The sequence below is a fragment of the Myxine glutinosa genome, chromosome 6 (assembly GCF_964187855.1).
Source record: "Myxine glutinosa chromosome 6, kmMyxGlut1.1, whole genome shotgun sequence".
NCBI lineage: Eukaryota > Metazoa > Chordata > Myxini > Myxiniformes > Myxinidae > Myxine > Myxine glutinosa.
In genome coordinates, this window is record NC_136266.1 from 15,715,149 (window position 1) to 15,735,825 (window position 20,677).

A 20,677-nucleotide genomic window follows, 5' to 3' on the forward strand; every position below is an offset into this window, starting at 1 on the left:
TTGGTTGCAATAACAAAACATAAGGTTTCACTTCAATTTTCGGGTTTTTTTTTTTTACTCCAAGAATTATGCCGTCGTGTTTTACTGCAAACCCACAACCTCACAAATCCCATACCGATTCCATGATGTCGAGCTCTCTCAGTAAGGAGCTCGGGGTCGTGCACTCGTTGAGCTCCAGACAGAATCTCCTCACCTCGCATAAACATGTCGTAAGAGTTTGAGATGCGCTAGGAAGCACAGCCACACAATGGTCAGACAGGGAAAGGAAGCTGTGTGGACGGAAACGTGACTGGGTGGTAGGTGTCGTGGCCATGGCATACGTATGTATAAACCAAAGTGCTGTATTACTTACGGGGTTGTTGGGGTCTGGCATAGTGTAAAAGGGCCGGACAGCCAGTGGGTATTTGTCAAGAATGTAAAAATCAGTGTCGTACTGGAAAATAAAACAAATAAATGCCTCGTTACTAGAAAAGTAAATTTACTTTTTACATCTTTCAAAACCTTGCAAAAGTGTAATGGCTAACCTTTTCTTTTACGAGACGACCCAAAAGTTTCTCATTAGGGGTGCTGAAAAGACAAAAGGTAAAAATATTTATAATTCGGTACGTACATCATTTTAGCCATTTTGTATTACAGAAAGGGTGGGAAGAAGTAATTTCCTCCTCCTGTTCATTCCGCCTTCCCACTTTTACTTGAAGGTTCATATTCTATGAACACAACAATGCAACCAAATAATCATCTTGTTTTGGTGCACCTGAGATCATCCTCGTCACCAATTTCTATGCCAGCATCTCGTAAAATGGCAATTCCTTCCTGGAACTCCAGCCGGAGTGTTGGCTCCAGGAAACGGAATGGCTCTGCAGGGTACTGTTTCTTCACTGCCTCGATCTCTGTCTGGAAGCTGCAAAAGACAGGAGGTGGGGGGCAGGGCATGGAGTGGAGGAGTGCGTGTAATGCAAATATTTTGGGGGGGAGGGCAGAAAAGGGAAAGAAGGGGGGGGGGGGGCGATGAGTGGAGAAATAAAAAGGAGGAAAATGAGGAAAGTAAGACGGGTAGAAGAAAAGGAGGGGGGAAAAGGGGGGGAGGTAGGGGGAGAAAAAGATAAGGGAATTAAATATTTTGTCACTTCAATTGTGATTCCTCACAACCATAAAATCATTTTGGCAAAACCATTTCTTCTGAACAGAAGCAGTTGTAGTTTGGCACAGATGTTCACATTCACTCAATAAAATGTCCGCTCAACATTTTCTTGAAAAGTCTGTTACACAACCATAACTAGTTTGGATGCTCACTTGTCCCGTAAGCCTTTGAAGATCTGCACCAAGGTGTCAGCAATGCTCTCCATCACCTCATGGTAGTGGTAGTTGAAGACCATCTCAATGTCGAGCCCAACAAACTCCGTTAGGTGTCGATGTGTGTTCGAATCTTCAGCGCGGAACACTGAGTACAGGGAAAACCGATTCGATTGTGGACGTTAAATCGCACAACTAGCAAGAGCGAGAAATGCTTTGCAATAATTAATTAATGTCCCCTCCCGATGTGACATTTTCTAAATCCAAAAAGGGCATAAATCTGAAAAATTATGGAAATTCCCTGAAACTCGAACTTGTTATTTCTGTAAGTTATCATAATAAAGCCATGTATGACTTCCAGTTGAATATTTTGAAAGGTATGGGAAAAAGTCTCAACTAGACGACACTTCAACGTCGCGACGTCGACCGATATGCCTCCGCCCACATTATTACACATACTTGTGTTACGTGCTCCTCCGCAAACCCCGGTCACGGTGTACCTCCGAGCCTCGAAAGGAGTCACGGCAGAAAGAGTGTTATTATGTGTGCAAATGACCAATGGTGAAACCACACCAATCAATCGATACAAAACCCAAGTATTGTATTAAAATCGCACAATAATAACAACTTGCGCAAGTACAAGAAAACCTCAATTGCACAGCAAACACCATATAATTCCTATAATGGTACCACCAGTTTAACTCAATAACTCACGGTACTCCGAACTCTAACACCCCCAAAATCACTGTCACGACACCAGACCAAAGTCGATCCACGCTCCGGTGATCACAAGAAAAAAGGTCGTACTGAGACTTGAACCCAGGACGGCTGACAGTCGACGCTGCAGAAGAGCCGCTGGGTGAGAGGTCAGGCCGACATCGGTCAGGTAAAAGTTCACCCAAAAGGCGACTGGGAATTCACACCTTCGGTTCACCAGACAATGATGCTGACAAGAACGAGCAGCGGCTCCCAAGCGGAGAACCGCGAAGAACTGCGAGTTCCCAAGCGGAGAACCGCGAATTCCCAAGCGAAATCCACGACACACACGAGGACCAGGCTAACGGCTGGTGCGAGGTGAAATGGCTGGTGCGAGGTGAAATGGCGGACGGGCCCGTAATGGAGGCGTACCTGCTCTCCAGCAATGATTCACTTTCAGAACCAACAGCAAAACCTGTCTCGCAGGTTTATTTGCCACAGCAATAACGACGGTCACAGGAATCCCTTTCCCGGGGAACCCAATATTCACTCGTGACCAATGTCCACCAGCGTCCGCTCGACATCTCGAAGCAGATAGGCCTTCCTTTCCTGATCTCACTCGATCCGCTCCAGCCTCTTCTTCCTCCTCTTCCGGTTTCTCCCGATCCATTTCGTTTTTCTTTTGAAACACTAATTTTACCTTTGAAGACAGTTATCTCCATTTCACACCAAAACTGTAACAATAATAGTAAATGAAACTAAAAATGCTTCAAGTGGATGACAACCACAAAGACGGAAGTGACGAATCCGTAACACTTGTACCAAGTTTGATTTAAATCCTGCTGTTCTCAAGTATCACATTTTACCTGACATGACCTCTGACCTTTGACGCTAAAATCTAATCAGTTCATCTTTTCATCATAATAGATACTTGTACCAAGTTTAGTCAAAATCCCATCACTGGTTCACAATGTAGCACAGCAACACAATCTTTACCTAATGGGACCTCTGAGCTCGACCTCTTGACCCCCCCCCATAATGTAATCCATTTATCTTTACATCATTATACATACTTGTACCAAGCTTGACTTGATGCCCTTCAGCCATTAAGTTATCCCGGTAACAAAAACCTATTACAGAAGCTGACCTTTGACCTGTTGATGCAGAAATCTAATCAGTTCATCATCACATCACAATATATAATTATACCAAACTTGCTGAAAATCCCATGACTGGTTCCCAAGTTAGATCGGTAAAAGTAAAATAATTACACAACGTCTGGACATCTGACATTTGACCTTTGACCCCGAAATGTAATCAGTTTATCCTTACCTCATTTTACATACCTGTACCAAGTTTGACTTGGATCCCTTCAACCGTTCTCAAGTTATCGTTCTCAAGTTATCGCAGTGATGAAAACCTATCACGGACAGACGGACGGCCGTACGGACAACCCGAAAAACATGCCTCAGGCAACTTCATCGGCAGAGGCATAAAAACCACAGATGGGAGGTACGGACAGACAGAGAGCATCGATAAATCTAAGCGGCTTGTTCTTGTCACTTACCCAACTCATCCACCACGTTTTGTCATAAGTCATACACAACTTTTAAAAATATCATTCTGCATATTGTTTTTGCCCCCATCTCTCAATGGTGAAGAATCAGTTTTTTTTTTTTAATTTATCGTATCTGGACTGAAATCTTCATCAAAATTGAATTCGTTCTTCCTTAGCACATACAAAACCTGTCTACCAAGTTTCATCCGAATCCGTCCACAACTTTTTGAGATATCCTGTTCACAAAGAGACAGACAGGGGTGACAACACAATCTTCATACACCTTTGGTGGTGGAGGTAATAATAAAGTGGAATCTTTTTGGTTTGATCAGAACAGGGTGTTTTTATAAAAACAAATTGTGTCATCATGGAGGAGCGTTTAAAGATGTGTCACATAAAAGCTTTCCATTGGTCAGATACAGATGACGTTTGGAAACATATTCAAGAGAAATCATGTTAAAAAAAAAAGTAAAAGGATCCATTTTTAGTCTGAAAAGAATCAACTCGTTCATCTTTTGCTGAAGGATTACTCGTATTATGAGCAACTATCAGACAAGCGAATCAAAATGGCAGGCCACTCTTCTGCATTTTCACACTAATCGCCAAAACCAAAATTACACACAAAAACCTTCATTTATTACACAAATTGCTCATCCCTTTATTTGGGCGGTGTATAGGCCACAGAATGTTGCTGCCAGCGCTCCCAAAAATAATAAAAATAATCCGGGGTACATACACTAGCGGTCAGAAGTTTTAGAACACCTCAATTTTTCCAATTATTGAAATTTACGCAGTTTAATGTCCAGTGAATAACCTGAAATGGTACAAAGGTAAGAAGTAAACTGCTCGAGGTTTAAAAAAAAGTTTAGGTTCGGAAAAACGGTAAAATAATGTAAATTGCACAGTTATATTGTAAAAATTGTAAAAAAAAAAAAAAAAGGCCTTCACGGAACAAGTAATGGGTTAACAACTTACAGCTGTTCTGCAGCAATGTAAGTAAATTAAGCCTTGAAAGTTGAGGCAAACAATTCCTACAGGTGTCCCAACCTCTGCTGATTACTTGATTACAAACCCCCTGTCTGTATAAAAGCAGTATTGGAACAGACTGTTATTACACCATCTGAAGCATTATTTGGACAATATTGCACTGCAGGAAGTAGTATATTGGCAACTGGAGGAAACTCTGACAGGAAGAGGTCTGGCAGACCCAAAGCCAAAACAGAATCAGAAGCCAAGTTTCTGAGAGAAAGAGACAACAGCTTGCATGATAGGCGGCTCACAGGACAACAGCTTCAAGCACAGCTTAACACTGGTCGAAGTAAGCAAGTCTCAGTTTCAACTGTGAAGAGAAGACTGAGCTGCAGGTTTGACAGGTCGAGTGGCAGTAAGAAAGCCATTGCTAAGATGGCAAAATAAGAAAAAGAGGCTTGCCTGGGCCATGAAGCACCGCCAGTGGACTACTGAAGACTGGAAGAAGGTCTTATGGACCGATGAATCAAAATTTGAAATGTTTAGTTCATCACGCAGGGTTTTTGTATGCCGTCGAGTAGGCAAAAGGATGGTTCCTCAGTGTGTGACACCAACTGTCAAACATGGAGGAGGAAGCGTGATGGTCTGGGGCTCTTTTGCTGGACCCAGAGTCGGTGACTTGCACAGAGTGACTGGCACCCTGAACCAAAAGGGCTACCACCGCAATTTGCAGCGCCATGCAATACCCGCTGGTATACGCCTAGTTGGTCAGGGGTTCATCCTACAGCATGATAATGACCCTAAACACACCTCCAGGCTATGTCAAAACTACCTTCGAGGAAAAGAACAAGATGGTAGGCTTCAAATCATGGAATGGCCAGCACAGACTTAAACAGAGTCTCCAGACTTAAACTCCATCGAGCTGGTTTGGGATGAACTGGACAGAAGGGTGAAAGCAAAGCAACCTACAAGTGCAACACATTTGTGGGAACTTCTGCAACAGTGTTGGGAAGAACTTCCCGAACAATATTCGATTTCCATTGTAGAAAGAATGCCACGCGTGTGTTCGGCGGTTATATCTGCAAAAGGTGGCTACTTTGCTGAGTCAAATATTTTAAATTAAATTTTGTTGAACAAAATGATTCTATGATTTCTTTTTTATCTCCAATTGTTTATTTGTTCTATGCTTAATTTCAGAGTACATTGAGACATTAAACTGCGTAAATTTCAACAAAAACTGGAAAAATTGAGGTGTTCTAAAACTTTTGACCGGTGGTGAACATGAAGCAAAAACATGCGTACTGCTTATCTGCATAGAAATTGCATTGTGGTTATATAGCTCAGATAATTCGCACTGGCCCATGGACTGGCACCCGAGGCCTGAGGCCCATGAAGGTTCACAAAATGGCAGCCATACGATTTTTACCCTGCGCTCGCGAAGCAAAAAGCAGGGTTAGGCATTCACATGCGTACGTGCATACGTGTGGCATCCGTGTCTGCATTTTTAAAATTCATTTTCTTGGCAACCGTTGGTCCGATTGACACAAAATTTTACCATGGGAGTGTCTCAGTCTGTAGAATTTTTTTATTTATAATTATGACGTCATAGGTCACGTGGTACAGACGCCATCTGGGAAAAAAGTTACACCTCAATAACTCCCAAACAGCTCAATGGAAAAAATTGGGGCATGGCTCATTGTCAAGTACCCCTCATGGGGAATAAGATATGTTGATGATGATGTCACCGATACCTTCATTATGACGTCATAATTCGACAAGTACAATGCTTGACTCAATCAATATGAATTTTTTTTCTCTGCAATTCTTGGTCCAATTGACACAAAATTTTAACCATAGGAGCGCCTCTTCCTGTAGAATATTTTAATGACAATTATGACGTCATAGGTCACGTGGTACAGGTGCCATCTTGGAAAAAGTTCGCACCTCTATATTTCAAACACTCCATGGAAAGAATTGAGTCCCGGCTCATTGTCAACTACTCCCCATGGGAAATAAGAGACGTTAATGATGGTCATCGGTGCCTTCGTCATGTCGTCATAATTCGACAAGTACAACACTTATCCGATCATTGTAAAAACAAATTCTCAGCAACTGTTGGTCTGATGGACACAAAATTTCACCATAGGAGCACCTCCTCTTGTAGAATATTTTTTATGATAATCATGACATCATAGGTCACGTGGTACAGGCGCCATCTTGGAAAAACCGATAAACGTTGTACCTCTATCTCCAAAACCGCTTCATGGAAAAAAAATTAAACGTGGCTCATTGTAAAGAAATCCATATGGCGAATAGGTGTTGTTAATGATGACGTCATTGGTGCCATAATTATGACGTCATAATTCAACAGGGACAACACTTAGTGTGATCAGTTTGAAATGTATTGAGCATGATCTATGCAACAATTATATTAGAGAATATAAATTGATGTCATCGCTCATTTGTTCTGGCAGCCATAATGGATCAAAGAAAAAAAAAAGTTCAAAAATAGATAAGTTGGCTTGCACCAAGTTGACTGCACAGTGCACAGGGTAAGTATTCTATGAATACCATCTAGTTTTTCAGGTTACAATTGTGGGTGGAGTCAGGCCAGCTGTCCAAACAATAGGGTGATGGAAGTCCATCCACACAAACATGGTCCAAAAACGAACTGGCTTTCATATATATACTGGATTAGTGTTATAAACATTCTCACTTGGCCAAAATCCACGTACGGTGCTCATGACAAAGGGCAGGAAATGGATTTACTTCCAATTGCTGTTTTACCGAAAATCTGTCAAAGTTCACCTCATCTCACCTGGACCAACACAGAAGACCTTTTCAAAGTCGCCTGCAATACACATCTGTTTGTACAGCTGCGGTGACTGCGCCAGGTATGCACTGGTCTTGAAGTAGGACACTGTGAACACGTTTGCTCCACCTTCACTGGCGGCTGTGGGGAGTAGGAGGAATATGGACACGTTGTACACTTGTGATGCATAACTCAAACGTTTAGGATGTCTTTGTGTATCCTTAACGTTTTACAAGTCTCTTGCAAACATCGCAATCCGACACATGATTAGGTAATAAACATTTGAGGAATACAATGTGATGACCACGAAACATCCTCATACTCGATTCCAGAGGAGGTTTTCAACTCACTTTTACTCTTCAAATGACAAACACCTGCACGGAAATGTAGATCCTGAAACAACTTGTTAGCTTCTGAAGAAACTTGACATAAATACATCAGGAAGTTGTTTGTTGAGCCAAAGCATCGCCTTCCAGTTCCCAATGTGATGGGTCCAGTGCAGGATGAGGTATAAGCACCAATAAATGAGGGCCCAATGTGATGGTTGCATTCCAGTCCGAGGGTACATTGCCAAAAATGAGAGGCAGCCACAAATTGAGTTATACATTCAAATAAAGGTAATATATATATATATATGAATGATCGTTTTAAGGCCATTTTCCCCGCTACAGCGGGGGTTAGCCTTGCGGGCCCCATGACAATCATGGTTCCCTGTTTGAGGTAATGTTTTTATGGCCGGATGCCCTTCCTGACGCCAACCCTTAGTCGCCTCTTACGATGCGCAGGGATACGGTGCACCTATTCTAAACCGGGGTACACACCGGGATCATTCATCCCAGCAAGCTGGTACTCAATTTGCCGACCTCGGAAGGATGACGGGCTGAGTCAACCCCCCTGGCGTTAATTCAGCGATCGACCGGGATTCGAACCCAGGATCCCAAGCCGGCACCCTAACCGCTAAGCCAACACCAGGCTAACATGACATCTTCTCCACTTGGAGCAATTCAAATAAGGGTAATATACATTTTTTTTCTTTGCAGAAAAGGTGAGACAAGAGCAGAAAGAAACATTCACCAGATATTATCTTGGGCGTCTGAATCTCCACAAAACCATTGCTGATGAGGTTGTTGCGGAAGAGACTGCAAATACCAGCTTGGAGGCGGAAGATGGCCTGGTTGGTTGTGGTCTGGTGGAAAAAAAATTGACAAAGTAGGAGAATGGAGGCGGGATTAATGGTAGGTTTCACATCACACCATGTACCTCAATCAGAAGGAAAAGCAAGAATCACCTACCCGGATGTCAATGACACGGTGGTCCAGTTTAGTATCTTGATTCACGGTCACTCGGCCTTCCTGACACAGAACGCAAGGTTTTACAAACGGGAAACAAAATTTCTTAACTTTAATCAATTAATGCATGTGAGAAAAATCAACAAATGCAAACAATTTGGGATATTTCTACTGCAAAGACCAATGAGGCTGACAGGGAGAGTTGAATGTATTCCTCAACCTAAACAATTAGTTGAGGTGCCACGACTTTATTGATGTCGTCGAGCATGGGCCCGGAAACAGAATCTCGTCCCGATCGCGCATCACAGCGTGTTGAAAGCAGGATCTGACTCACCTCTTCAATTTCCTGATGAGGCCGGCTGGCATCGTCCAGTTGTAGAGGCAAGCAAGGATTGGCTAAACTCACCACAAACACCTGTACGGAATGCAGGAAAGTCTCAGGCCTCGATAAGGAAGTTACCAAAAAGAGGTTATTACTATCACTTGCCTCCACCGTGATTTGAAACCAGGTTTTGGACACGAGTTTTTAAAATTCTCATACGAAATGGAACTTGGAGCAAGATTCATAACCTGGACATCGTACATCTACTTGCACAAAGGCCATTTGATCTCTATTCAGCATATTGAGAAATACATCCATTACAAAATTAAAATGCTTGGGGTGAATGAAGGAAGGCATGGTACGTGGGCGAGGAGGTGATGAAGATTTCAAAAACTTTATGGTTTGTGTCATCATTTAAAACCAGAAATCATACCTTTTGTAGGTGCACCTCCACATCCTGCTGAGTACAGCTTTTGATCTTCTGGTCCACTGGCTGGACAACTCCTTCCACATCTACGATGCTCTCCTTTGTAATGCTGATGGATGATAACATTGGTGAGCATGCAGAGGTAGTGAGCAATCTTTGCACCATCCAAGACAACCATCTTTGCACATTGATATTGTTAAGGTGAAGGGGGGTATGTATTTGGTAGATTTGGCAGCTGTGTTTGAGTTGGCCAGAACATTTTCTGTAATTAGGAACCCATAAGGAAGATGTGTTCCTCTTCTTATGTATGTTGTGAGGGGCGGCAGTTAACAGACACTCGGTAGGAAAACGTTAATCATTTTCGTCCTGTGAACCAGGTGAGGCACCATGAGGTGTCTTCCCAGAAGGGATATTTTTGGATGTTTGCAACCCGCGGCAGGCGATGGTTCGGGCGGCACCGGTGACGACACCGCACCCACGCAGCGCCACCCAAGAGGCGGTGACATACTCTCTCATTGGCCAGTCCCATACGGTAAGCAAAGAATGCTCAGGTGCAGTGGGAGGTGAAAAAAGGGACCGCCCACAGGGGCAAACAATGAGACAGGCTGGTTTGTTGGGGAGGAAGGTGGACATGGGAGTCAGGGCCGTGAGCTGGGGCCTGAACATGTTCTGTTTACTCTCGTGTCTGGCGGTCCTTCTCTCTTTGCCTTCATTTTCCATTCCTCGTTTGAGTTTAGCCTTCTCCACTCTCCACATGTGGCCCACTGTTCCCAATGGCTGCCCTACAATCTCTTGCCGATTCACTCTCTGCTCTCTTCGCTGGTCCGGCTGGAGACCTGTTCTGGTGGGGCCATTTCAATCCAGTAGCCTACTGGTATCTTTGAAATTAAAAAAGATTCGTTATACCAGGTGTAATTATTATTTCCTTGCATTCGTGACTGTCTATCGTTTGTCTTTATGGAGTTCTCTGTTTTCAGCATCATGTGCCTTTAAATAAACCTGTTAAGCCGCAAGAACACATTTCATGTAGAGTGACCCGCCATTGCAATCCTTCCTCATGGCCAGAAACAGTTTCGGCGTGGCTTTGGATAAAAATCCCTGAGGGAGGTTATAATTGGTAATGTTCACTTAATTAGCATTTCCAACCAGAGCGCATAAGGTCTCACTCTGCTTGGGTCTCTCATGTGATTTGGCCTATCCTCGGGAGTTGATCAATTCCCGCTGCGAGCAAGACCGTCGATGTGACAATAGACTTCAGCACTGAGCATCAGAAAAACTCCTCCATGAGCCTTAATTTTGTACTTTAAAAATTAATAAAAACACTATTTCAGATGCCTGGCAAACCCATTTCAAAACAATAACCAATTAAGGCAAAACTCCAGCAATACAACAACAACAACAACAACATTCATTTTAAGGCCATTTTCCCTGCTAGAGCGGGGGTTAGCCTTGTGGTCCCCATGACAATCTTCTCCATTTTGCCCTATTTTCTGCATCTCCCCTTGTTAACCCCCTTGCCCACATTTCTTCTTCCACCATCTTTAGCCAAGTCTTTCTCGGTCTTCCCCGTCCTCTATTTCCCTCAACATTCATTTCCATCACTCTTCTCAACCAGCCACTTTCATCCTTCCTCAACAGATGACCAAACCATCTCAACCTGTTTCTCTTCACAGCATCAATCACAGGCTCTATTCCCATCATCTTTCACAATTCATCATTAGTCTTCCTCTCTCTCAACGATACTCCACACATCCACTGAACCATTCGCATTTCCACCCTTTCCAGCCTTCGTTGCTGCTCTACGTTCATTACCCATGTCTCGCTCCCATAAATCATAACACTTCTCACACATGCAGCATACACCTTTCCCTTCAGCTTCAACGACACTCCCCTCCTCGTCAGCACGCCACTCAGTTCCCGAAACTTCTTCCATGCACATCTCACTCTAGCAACCGTTGTCGAGTCCGATCCACCTTCTCCATTCAGCATTTCTCCGAGGTAGCAAAATGTTTTCACACCTTCCAGCTTCACGCGGTCTCCAAGATCCAACTCAACATTTCCTCCATCTGCAGCTCCCTCTGTGCACACCTTACATTTGAATGTAGCTGCCACACTGGTTAATGACCCTCTCAAACCACTACATTTTTGATGAACCCACTCAGCGCACATTGTACATTGAATGGAGTTCACTCCGACACCCTTCCTGCACACAGCACACGGCCACTTCCCAGTTCTTTCCAACTCACCACATGCTTTACCACTTCCCATCACCTTCGTCTTTCCGATATTCACCTTCAGACCTTTTGTCACCATATATTCCTTCCACTTGTTCATCCTCTCCTTCAGTCCATCCATACTTTCCGCAATCAACACCAGATCATCTGCATACAACAACTCCCACGGTAAAACCTCCTTTACGTTCTGAGCCAGCACCTCCATTACAGCTACAAATAGTAGTGGGCTGAGTACCGACCCCTGATGCACTCCCACCTTCACCTCAAACTCACCACTGTTCCCGTCCTTCATCCTTATAGCTGTGCGCGCTCTTTTGTACATTGCCATCACTACTCTGATCAACCATTCCTCCACTCCTAACTTCCTCAATGCCCATGTCAATACTTCGCGTGGAACCCGATCGAATGCTTTCTCCAGATCAACAAACCCAAGAAACAACTTCTTCCTCTTCTCCATGTACTTCTCCTGCAACTGCCTTACAATAAAAAGCGCGTCTGTCATTCCTCTTCCTGGAATAAATCCAAACTGCATTTCGTCAATCTTCACTTTCTTCCTTATCCTCCTCTCCAACACCCTTTCCAATACCTTCACTCCATGCTCCAATAACTTTATCGCTCGGTACGAGCCACACTCCAGAGGATCACCTTTCCCCTTGTATAGAGGGACGAGGATACTCAGTTCCCAATCCACTGGAATGCTACCTTCTTTCATCACCAGATTACAGATCTCTGTCATTCTCTTCACACCCCAACTTCCCGCTGCCTTCAACATATCTCCCACAACTCCCGTCGGCCCTCCCGCTTTTCTACTCTTCATTGCTTTTATCGCTTCCTCAACTTCCTTCTCAGTTATCTTCTCTGCCAGTCCTAAAACTAGGTTACTCTCTTTGTTGCTATCCCATTCATTCTCTGCATTCAACAGTATTTCCATATATCTCTTCCATCTTCCTTTAATTCCATCTGGGTCCACAATGGTTTGTCCCACTTCATCCTTCAAGCAACTCACCCCCATCACATCACACCTCTTTCGCTATCTGCTTTGCAATCCTGAATACCGCTCTCTGACCCTCTTCCGAATCCATGCGTTCTCCGAGCATTTTCCTTCATGCCTCCTGCGCCTTTGCTACCTCTTTCTTTGCAGCCTTCTTGGCTGCCTTATAACTTTCATGCTCTGCTTTTTCTGCCCCCGTACCCTTCGCCTTCTGCCACTCCTTGAACTTCTTCCTCTTCTCGTCAATCCTCTTTCCAACTTCATCATCCCACCACCATGTTTCCGAGTGCCTCGGTGGTCCTTTTGTCCATCCACATACCTCACCAACGGCTCCCAACAGACTATCTTTCATTGACATCCAACCACTTTCAAGCTCAACCACATCATCCTCTACCCTACTCAGCCTCTCTTTTAATGCCTCCCTTACTGTCACCTCTTTTGAACCTCCACACCTTCATTCTCGGTTGGTACTTCACCCGCCGAGCTCTCCTCGCACCTTTCACCCTTATGTCGCAGACAACCAAGTGGTGCTGTGAAACAGCCTCCTCACCCGGGATCACCTTTGTGTCCCGGAGGTGCTCCCTATCTCGCCGACGCACCATCAGGTAGTCAACGGTTGTCGTCGACCCACCTGACGTGTATGTAACAAGCTTATTATCCTCATCTCTGGAACTGAGTATTACAAATACTGAGCATTACAACAAAACTCCAGCAATGCACTTGCAAAATAATTAAATGTACAAGATTTTGTAATTATCATATTGTGGGGGTTACCCCATTGGGACAAAATCCACAAGCACGGGTCCAGTGGGGTTATTGATGGCATGGGCGTGGCGTGCGCTCGGTTGTTGGAGCCACGCCCCCTGACGAGTGATTTTGTGTTATAAAAGATGCATGAGTTCCAGTCGCGAGTTAGTTCTGTTGGAATAAAGGAGCTTTGAATAAGCTAAGAAGTGTTTCGCCTTCTCGTTGTCCGCAACTCCTACATTGGTGACCCCGACTGCTCCCGAATGTTTTCGGGGGCTTCAAACGAACATGGTGACAAGCGCAGTTTCGATTAAGCTGCCGGAATTTTGGGAACGCCAAGCTGCTGTTTGGTTTGCGCAGGCTGAGGCCCTGTTCGCCCTTCGGAGCATTTCTGCCGACGACACGAAGTATTATCATGTCGTGTCTGCGCTCAGCGGCTCCACTGCGACCAGGGTGGTGAGCCTTCTCCAGGATCCTCCGGAGGGAGGCAAGTATAGTATGAGATGCTAAAAGCGCTGCTGCTCGACACCTTCAAACTCACTGAGGCCGAGCGCGCCCGCCAGCTTCTTTCTCTACCCGGGCTGGGCGACTTAAAGCCGTCGGAGCTGATGGACCACATGTTGTCTCTCCTGGGCAGCCACCGGCCATGTTTCCTCTTCAGGGAGCTGTTCCTGCAGCAGCTGCCAGGACAGATACGGTCAACCTTGGCCAACTCGCCCGTTACGGATTTCCGCGCCCTGGCCAGGGAAGTAGACAAGTTTTTCTCTGCCAGACAGCAATGTAGTGCGGCTGCATGGGACCCCGGCCCCGTCAAGCAGGCGGACACCGTGGCGGCTGCCATTGCGGCCCAGCGGCGGAAGGCCCCAGGCTTGTGCTATTACCACGCAAGGTTTGGGCCCAAGGCCAAGTCATGCCGGCCACCCTGCAGCTTCAGCGAGTCAGGAAACGGGGTGGCCGGCTCTCGTTAACTGCCATGAGCGTCGGCCGTTCGGGCAGTTTGCTGTTCATTTTGGACACCGACTCCGGACGTCGTTTTCTCTGCGACACAGGTGCCCAGGTGAGCGTTCTACCTGCGTCGGCGTTGGACCGGGAGGCTGGGAGTCACGGCCCCGCCATGGAAGCCGCCAACGGCAGCGCTATTCAGACTTTTGGCAAATGGACCGTGGCACTGTGCTTTGGCGGACAGCGGTTTACATGGGATTTTGTCAGGGCGAGGGTATCCACCCCCTTGCTGGGCACCGATTTCCTCTGCGCCAACGGCCTATTGCTGGATGTGCAAAATCAGAGGCTCATTAATGCTGAGACATTCAGTTCTCTTCCATGCTCGCCGAGCGGGTCCGCCTCGACGCGGCTTGGGTGCACGCTCTCGACCTCTGATGAGTTCGCCCGCCTCCTCACCGAGTTCCCGGCCCTTACACGGCCCACCTTTTCCATCAAGCACGGTGTGGAGCATTACATTCCGACCACCGGCCCGCCTGTCTATGCCCGGGCTCGACGCCTCGACCCGGCGAAACTCGCTATCGCAAAGGCGGAGTTCGGCACGTTGGAGCGTCTTGGCATCGTGCGACGTTCCGAGAGCCCGTGGGCCTCGCCTCTCCACATTGCGCCGAAGCCGGGTGGCGGTTGGCGCCAGTGCAGGGATTATCTCCGCCTGAATGACGCCACTACCCCCCGACCGCTACCTAATCCCGCACATCCAGGATTTTTCCGCCTGCTTGGCCGGTAAAGTTTTTTTTTCTAAGGTGGCCCTCGTTCATGGTTACCACCAGGTCCCCGTCCGGCTGCAGGACATTCCTAAGACCGCGGTGATTACACTGTTCGGGCTTTTCGAATCCCTCCGCATGCCTTTTGGGCTCAGGAACGCGGCCCAGGCTTTCCAGCACCCGATGGACAGCGTTTTGCGGGATTTGCCGTTTCTGTTCGTCTGCCTGGACGATATCCTCATCGCCAGCGCTTCCAGGACGGAGCACATGCTTCACCTCCGAGCGCTCTTTGAGCTCCTAAGTCAGCACGGCCTGATCATTAACCCGGCCAAGTGCTTGTTCGGCGTGGCCTCAATTGACTTTCTCGGCCACCGCATCACGAGGGAGGGGGCCGTCCCACTGCCGTCTAAAGTGGAGGCTGTGAAGAGATTTCCGCGCCCCCTCACCGTCAAGGCCTTGCAGGAGTTTTTGGGCATGGTGAACTTTTACCATCGTTTCGTACCCCGGGCGGCCCAGCTGATGCGGCCCCTTTATGAGGCCCTCAAGGGCAAGCCTACCAAACGTGCCATTGACTGGACCAAGGAGATGGCCACGGCTTTCACGGATACCAAACTGGCCCTCACCAGCGCAACCATGCTGGCACATCCGTCGCCCGATGCACCGATTGCTCTCACCACGGACGCTTCGGACTACGCGGTTGGCGCCGTGCACAAGCAGTGGGTCAATGGGGCATGGCAGCCGCTTGCTTTTTTTAGCCGGCAGCTCCGCCCTAACGAGCGAAAGTACAGAACCTTCGATCGTGAGTTCCTAGGCCTCGACATAGCTGTCCGACACTTCCGTTACCTGTTGGAAGCCCGCCCGTTCACGGCGTTTGTGAACCACAAGCCCCTGGTTTTTGCCATGGCCAAGGTCTCAGAGCCGTGGTCTACCCGTCAACAACGCCACCTCTCCTTCGTTTCCGAGTTCACGATGGACATCCAACATGTTGCTGGGAAGGAAAATACGGTCGCCGATTGTCTCTCCCGGTCCATCGCTGGCGCGGTTCACTTTGGCATCGACTACGCCAGCATGGCGGCCGAACAGATCTCCGACCCGGATGTCCAAGCCTGCAGGGTGGCGGTCACGGGGCTTCGACTGTCCGATGTGCCGTTCGAGGACACGGGCACCACGCTACTGTGCGACGTATCTTTGGGGCAGCCTTGCCCCGTCGTACCCACCAGCTGGAGACGGCTGGTGTTCGAGGCCGTCCACGGTCTTTCTCACCCGGGCAGGAAGGCGTTGCAAAAGTTAGTGGCAGCGAAGTTCGTTTGACACAGGCCCAGGAAGGATGTGGGCGACTGGGCCAACACCTACGTCGAGTGCCAACGCTCGAAGGTACATCGCCATAACCAGGCCCCATTGGCGCCATTCCCACTGCCAGAGCGACGCTTTGACCATGTTAACGTGGACCTGGTAGGACCCCTCCCCCCCTTCGCGGGGATTCACCCACCTCGTCACGATGATCGATAGGACCACCAGGTGGCCAAAGGCCGTCCTGCTCACATCTACAACGTCCGCCGATGTGGCCCGGGCGTTCATCGGAACTTGGGTTGCCCGTTTTGGCGCTCTCTTGGACATCTCTTCAGACAGGGGGCCCCAGTTCACTTCAGAGCTCTGGGGTGCTGTCGCCCAGGGGTTGGAGGTTAAGCTCCAACGCACGACTGCATATCATCCCCAGGCTAATGGATTGTGTGAGAGGTTCCATCGCTCTATGAAAGCTGCTCTCAGGGCCAGCCTCCGGGATGACAGTTGGGCCGACAGACTCCCGTGGGTCATGTTGGGCCTCAGGACAGCCCCTAAGGAAGACCTCCAGTCGTCATCCGTGGAGCTAGTCTACGGCCAGCCACTGCGGGTTCCCGGGGAGTTCATGCCTGATGCCACAAGCCCCTGGTTCGCTGCCCGTCAGCGGTCGGTTCTTCGGGAGAATGCCAAGATGTTTGGACCAGTGCCCACATCTCAACATGGTTTGCCTCAGGCCCACGTCCCGCCGGATCTACGTACAGCGGAGTACGTCTTTGTCCGCCACGACGCACACCAGGGGCCGCTTCGGCCGCCTTACGATGGGCACCAGTCCTTCGTGGTCGACATCGGCGGCAAACCGGACCACCTTTCGGTGGACCGCCTCAAGCCGGCTCACTTGGACCGAGACCAGCCCCCTCGGTTGGCTCCATCCCTACGGTCCCTCATCGGGTAAGTCCCCGGTGGGCCCGCGCACCACCAAACCGCTAACAGTCCCTGCTCGGGTCATCAGTCGTTTCGGCCGGGTGGTTAAGGCCCCCCGAAAACTGACATTGCCCGTGCGAGTGAATTCTGGGGGGGCGCATGTGGGGGTTACCCCATTGGGACATAATCCACAAGCACAGGTCCAGTGGGGTTATTGATGGCATGGGTGTGGCGTGCGCTCGTTGTTGGAGCCACGCCCCCTGATGAGTGATTTTGTGTTATAAAAGATGCATGAGTTCCGGTCGCGAGTTAGTTCTGTTGGAATAAAGGAGCTTTTGAATAAGCTAAGAAGTGTCTCGCCTTCTCGTTGTCCGCAACTCCTACAATATATCCATACTAGCGGGGTCACCCGTGGGAATCCCACGGGCATGGATGTGTGTGACATTTCGACATTTTGAGTTAGATGCTGCACCTGCACATTCAGTTATATAAAATGGTTACTGGCAATTGATCACATCCACAAATGATGTAATCCACACAATTTATGTACTTTACATAACGTTAATAGGAATACATGCCCGTGTAGATGGGAAATACAGTTTGCTTGAAATAAATCACAAATATCAGAAGAAAGTTTTTTAAATTTAGAACTATTCTCACTCAGAGTTAAACATCACCGTAATATTATGCGGTTGCTTCAACGTTTTCGGTGAATTATATGTCATTCCCATCTACACGGGCATGTATTCCTATTAACGTTATGTAAAGTACATAAATTGTGTGGATTACATCGTTTGTGGATGTGATCAATTGCCAGTAACCATTTTATATAACTGAATGTGCAGGCGCAGCATCTAACTCAATATGTCGAAATGTCACACACATCCATGCCCGTGGGATTCCCACCCGTGGGAATCCCACGGGCATGGATGTGTGTGACGAATTTTTAATATATGTCGACTGTTATTTTAGGCGGTGTATTTTCGTTTATCATCATGGCGCGATTTTAAAAAATATATCTCTGCATTTTCCTCTCCAATACCTCCTCACACTTTACACACACACCGGCCCATGTTTACATATACACACACACACACCCACACACATATACACACACACGTACATCGACACACATGCACACACACACACATATGTATACACATATGTATCCACATATATGCACATTATACACATATATACATCTACACACATCTACACACATATACACACACACACACACGTACAGACACACATACACATACAACAACATGCATTTTAAGGCCATTTTCCCTGCTAGAGCGGGGGTTAGCCTACATACACATACACACACATATATACACACACACATGCTCGCGCACACACGTACACATGTCCCACATGTATATATCCCACATCCCACATGTATATACATGTTTAAAGTGTACGTGCCCTCCCCCCCCCCCCCCCCCGCCCGGCAACGCTGGGTACTTCTGCTGGTAACTAATAAAATAAAAACGAAGAAATATCTCTCGGTTTCATGAAACTCGGTGGAATTGGATGAAATTCGCTCAGTGAATTCACGCGGTGTATTCGGTTCGGCTCGGTTCACTCGGTTTAAAGAAAAAGCGATAATGTCGACATGTTGCTGTCTGTGTCATGTTGGGCGGTGTATGATACTTGTTGGCTGTTGGGTGGTGATATGGTGTATTTTTAAAAATATATCTCTGCATTTTCCCGCGTTGCTGACACCGAGTCGTTCTTCATCGACGGTGTCATTCATTTTGGAAATGGAAGTTTCCACGCAACGCATGAAGAGTCAAGAGGAAGTGTCTCGTCATCATCAAATGACAAATATATTACATTGTGAAAATTAAAGATTTCAAATAAACCTATTTAAAGTGTATGCGCAAATAACTAATAAATAAAGAAACGAAGAAATATCTCTCGGTAATTTCCTGAACCATATTTTACTTCCGGCTAATAATGTTGAATGAAATAAAAACGAAGAAATATATGTCGTTTTGTGACGACTGTCATCACAAGTAAACGGTGAATTCACTCGGTTTATTCGGTTCCGCTCGCTTCACTCGGTTTAAAGAAAAAGCGATAATGTCGACATGTTGCCGTCTGTCATGTTGGGCGGTGTATGATACATGTTGGGCGGTGTATGATACATATTGGGCGGTTGTTGGCGGTTGGCGGTGATATGGTGTATTTTTTAAAATATATCTCTGCATTTTCCCGCGTTGCTGACACCGAGTCCAAAACCATCGATAAAAATGAAATCATATGGTGAGTTAGATTGGAGATAAAGGCGTGAGAGAGACTCAATGGCCTTGAAGTTACAGGCCTTTGAGAATTCATTTCGTTCTATAAACGGCAACTTTCATTGGATTTTCTTCCCGTTTTTTTTCAACCGAGTCTAAAACTATGTTAGCGACTGTGAAAAGTGAAATGATATATCGAATTTGATTTGAAATAAAACTGGGAGAGAGAGCAAGGCACCACGGGCCTACAAAACAGGCCTCAAAGCTATGCGAGTTAATAAAATGGTGGATATTTGTTTATATGAAGCGAAGCCTCTTCCAGAATGGGTGGAGCTATGGGTGGAGCAACTCTGCAAACCGAGTAAGCCACACCCCGGACAGACGCCCAACAGACAGAGACAGAATCATCTACGGCTATTATAATATTGATAGAATGTTGATATAGCTCATCCACACCAGTGAAGCTGGCACTAAATTGGTCGAAAGGAGAGAAACATCGTTTAAAAAGCCACCTGCCTCTCGGACACTCACCCAGCCACAAACTTGACCATTTGTTTGCTGATAGTTGTCGACACAGACACAAGTCCCTGGACATTGAACTGCTGTTGTCGAAGGACCAAGAAGCACTGCTTTCCTACGGAGATTACAAAGTCAAAGATAAACTGGAACATCACTCTTCAACATCGACTGATATGTCTCCACCCACATTATTACATCATGAACCATACTTGTACAATGTATACTTATTTATACCACGTCATTACACATACTCATACCAAGTTCGATTTAAATCCCTTCAGCCGTCCTCAAGTGTCACATTTTACCTGACATGACCTCTGACTTTTTTTTTTTTTGTATACAAGATCGAGGCTCGTGAAAGAGCTAACATTAATCACACAAAAAGTCGAACCGACACATAAAACACAAAATAAGGGGAGCGGTAGACAAGATGGGGAGAGAGGGGCAAGGACCCAAACACAACATTTGAGACCAGGGACATTGAGAGAAATGTGGGAGGGAGAAGGCTTGGGGGGAGGTGGGAGGGGTATAAAACATATGGACACTGCAAGGACTTCCAGGAAAGAAGATGGAATTTCAAAAAGGTGGATCTCGGGTGAATTAGCGGGGGTAGAAAAGATCAAGGTTTTGGATGGGGGAAGACAAGAGATGGTGGTGAACAGCTGTTTT

At 46.7% G+C, this 20,677-nt stretch overlaps 1 protein-coding gene across 3 annotated transcripts in view; it reads right to left on the minus strand.

Annotated features, from left to right (window-relative positions):
- DARS1 (aspartyl-tRNA synthetase 1) overlaps nt 1-20,677 on the minus strand; it is a 37,372-nt gene that overhangs the window by 675 nt on the left and 16,020 nt on the right. For all 3 annotated transcript variants that reach the window (XM_068119673.2, XM_068119674.2, XM_078779629.1), the window contains 11 exons: nt 20,021-20,123; nt 9,373-9,475; nt 8,952-9,032; nt 8,621-8,680; nt 8,403-8,514; nt 7,335-7,469; nt 1,294-1,441; nt 755-901; nt 525-567; nt 353-433; nt 116-227 (listed from right to left, as the gene is read on the minus strand). In XM_068119673.2, coding sequence (XP_067975774.2) covers nt 116-227; nt 353-433; nt 525-567; nt 755-901; nt 1,294-1,441; nt 7,335-7,469; nt 8,403-8,514; nt 8,621-8,680; nt 8,952-9,032; nt 9,373-9,475; nt 20,021-20,123 — 1,125 coding nt within the window. The remainder of the gene's footprint in view (nt 1-115; nt 228-352; nt 434-524; nt 568-754; nt 902-1,293; nt 1,442-7,334; nt 7,470-8,402; nt 8,515-8,620; nt 8,681-8,951; nt 9,033-9,372; nt 9,476-20,020; nt 20,124-20,677) is intronic.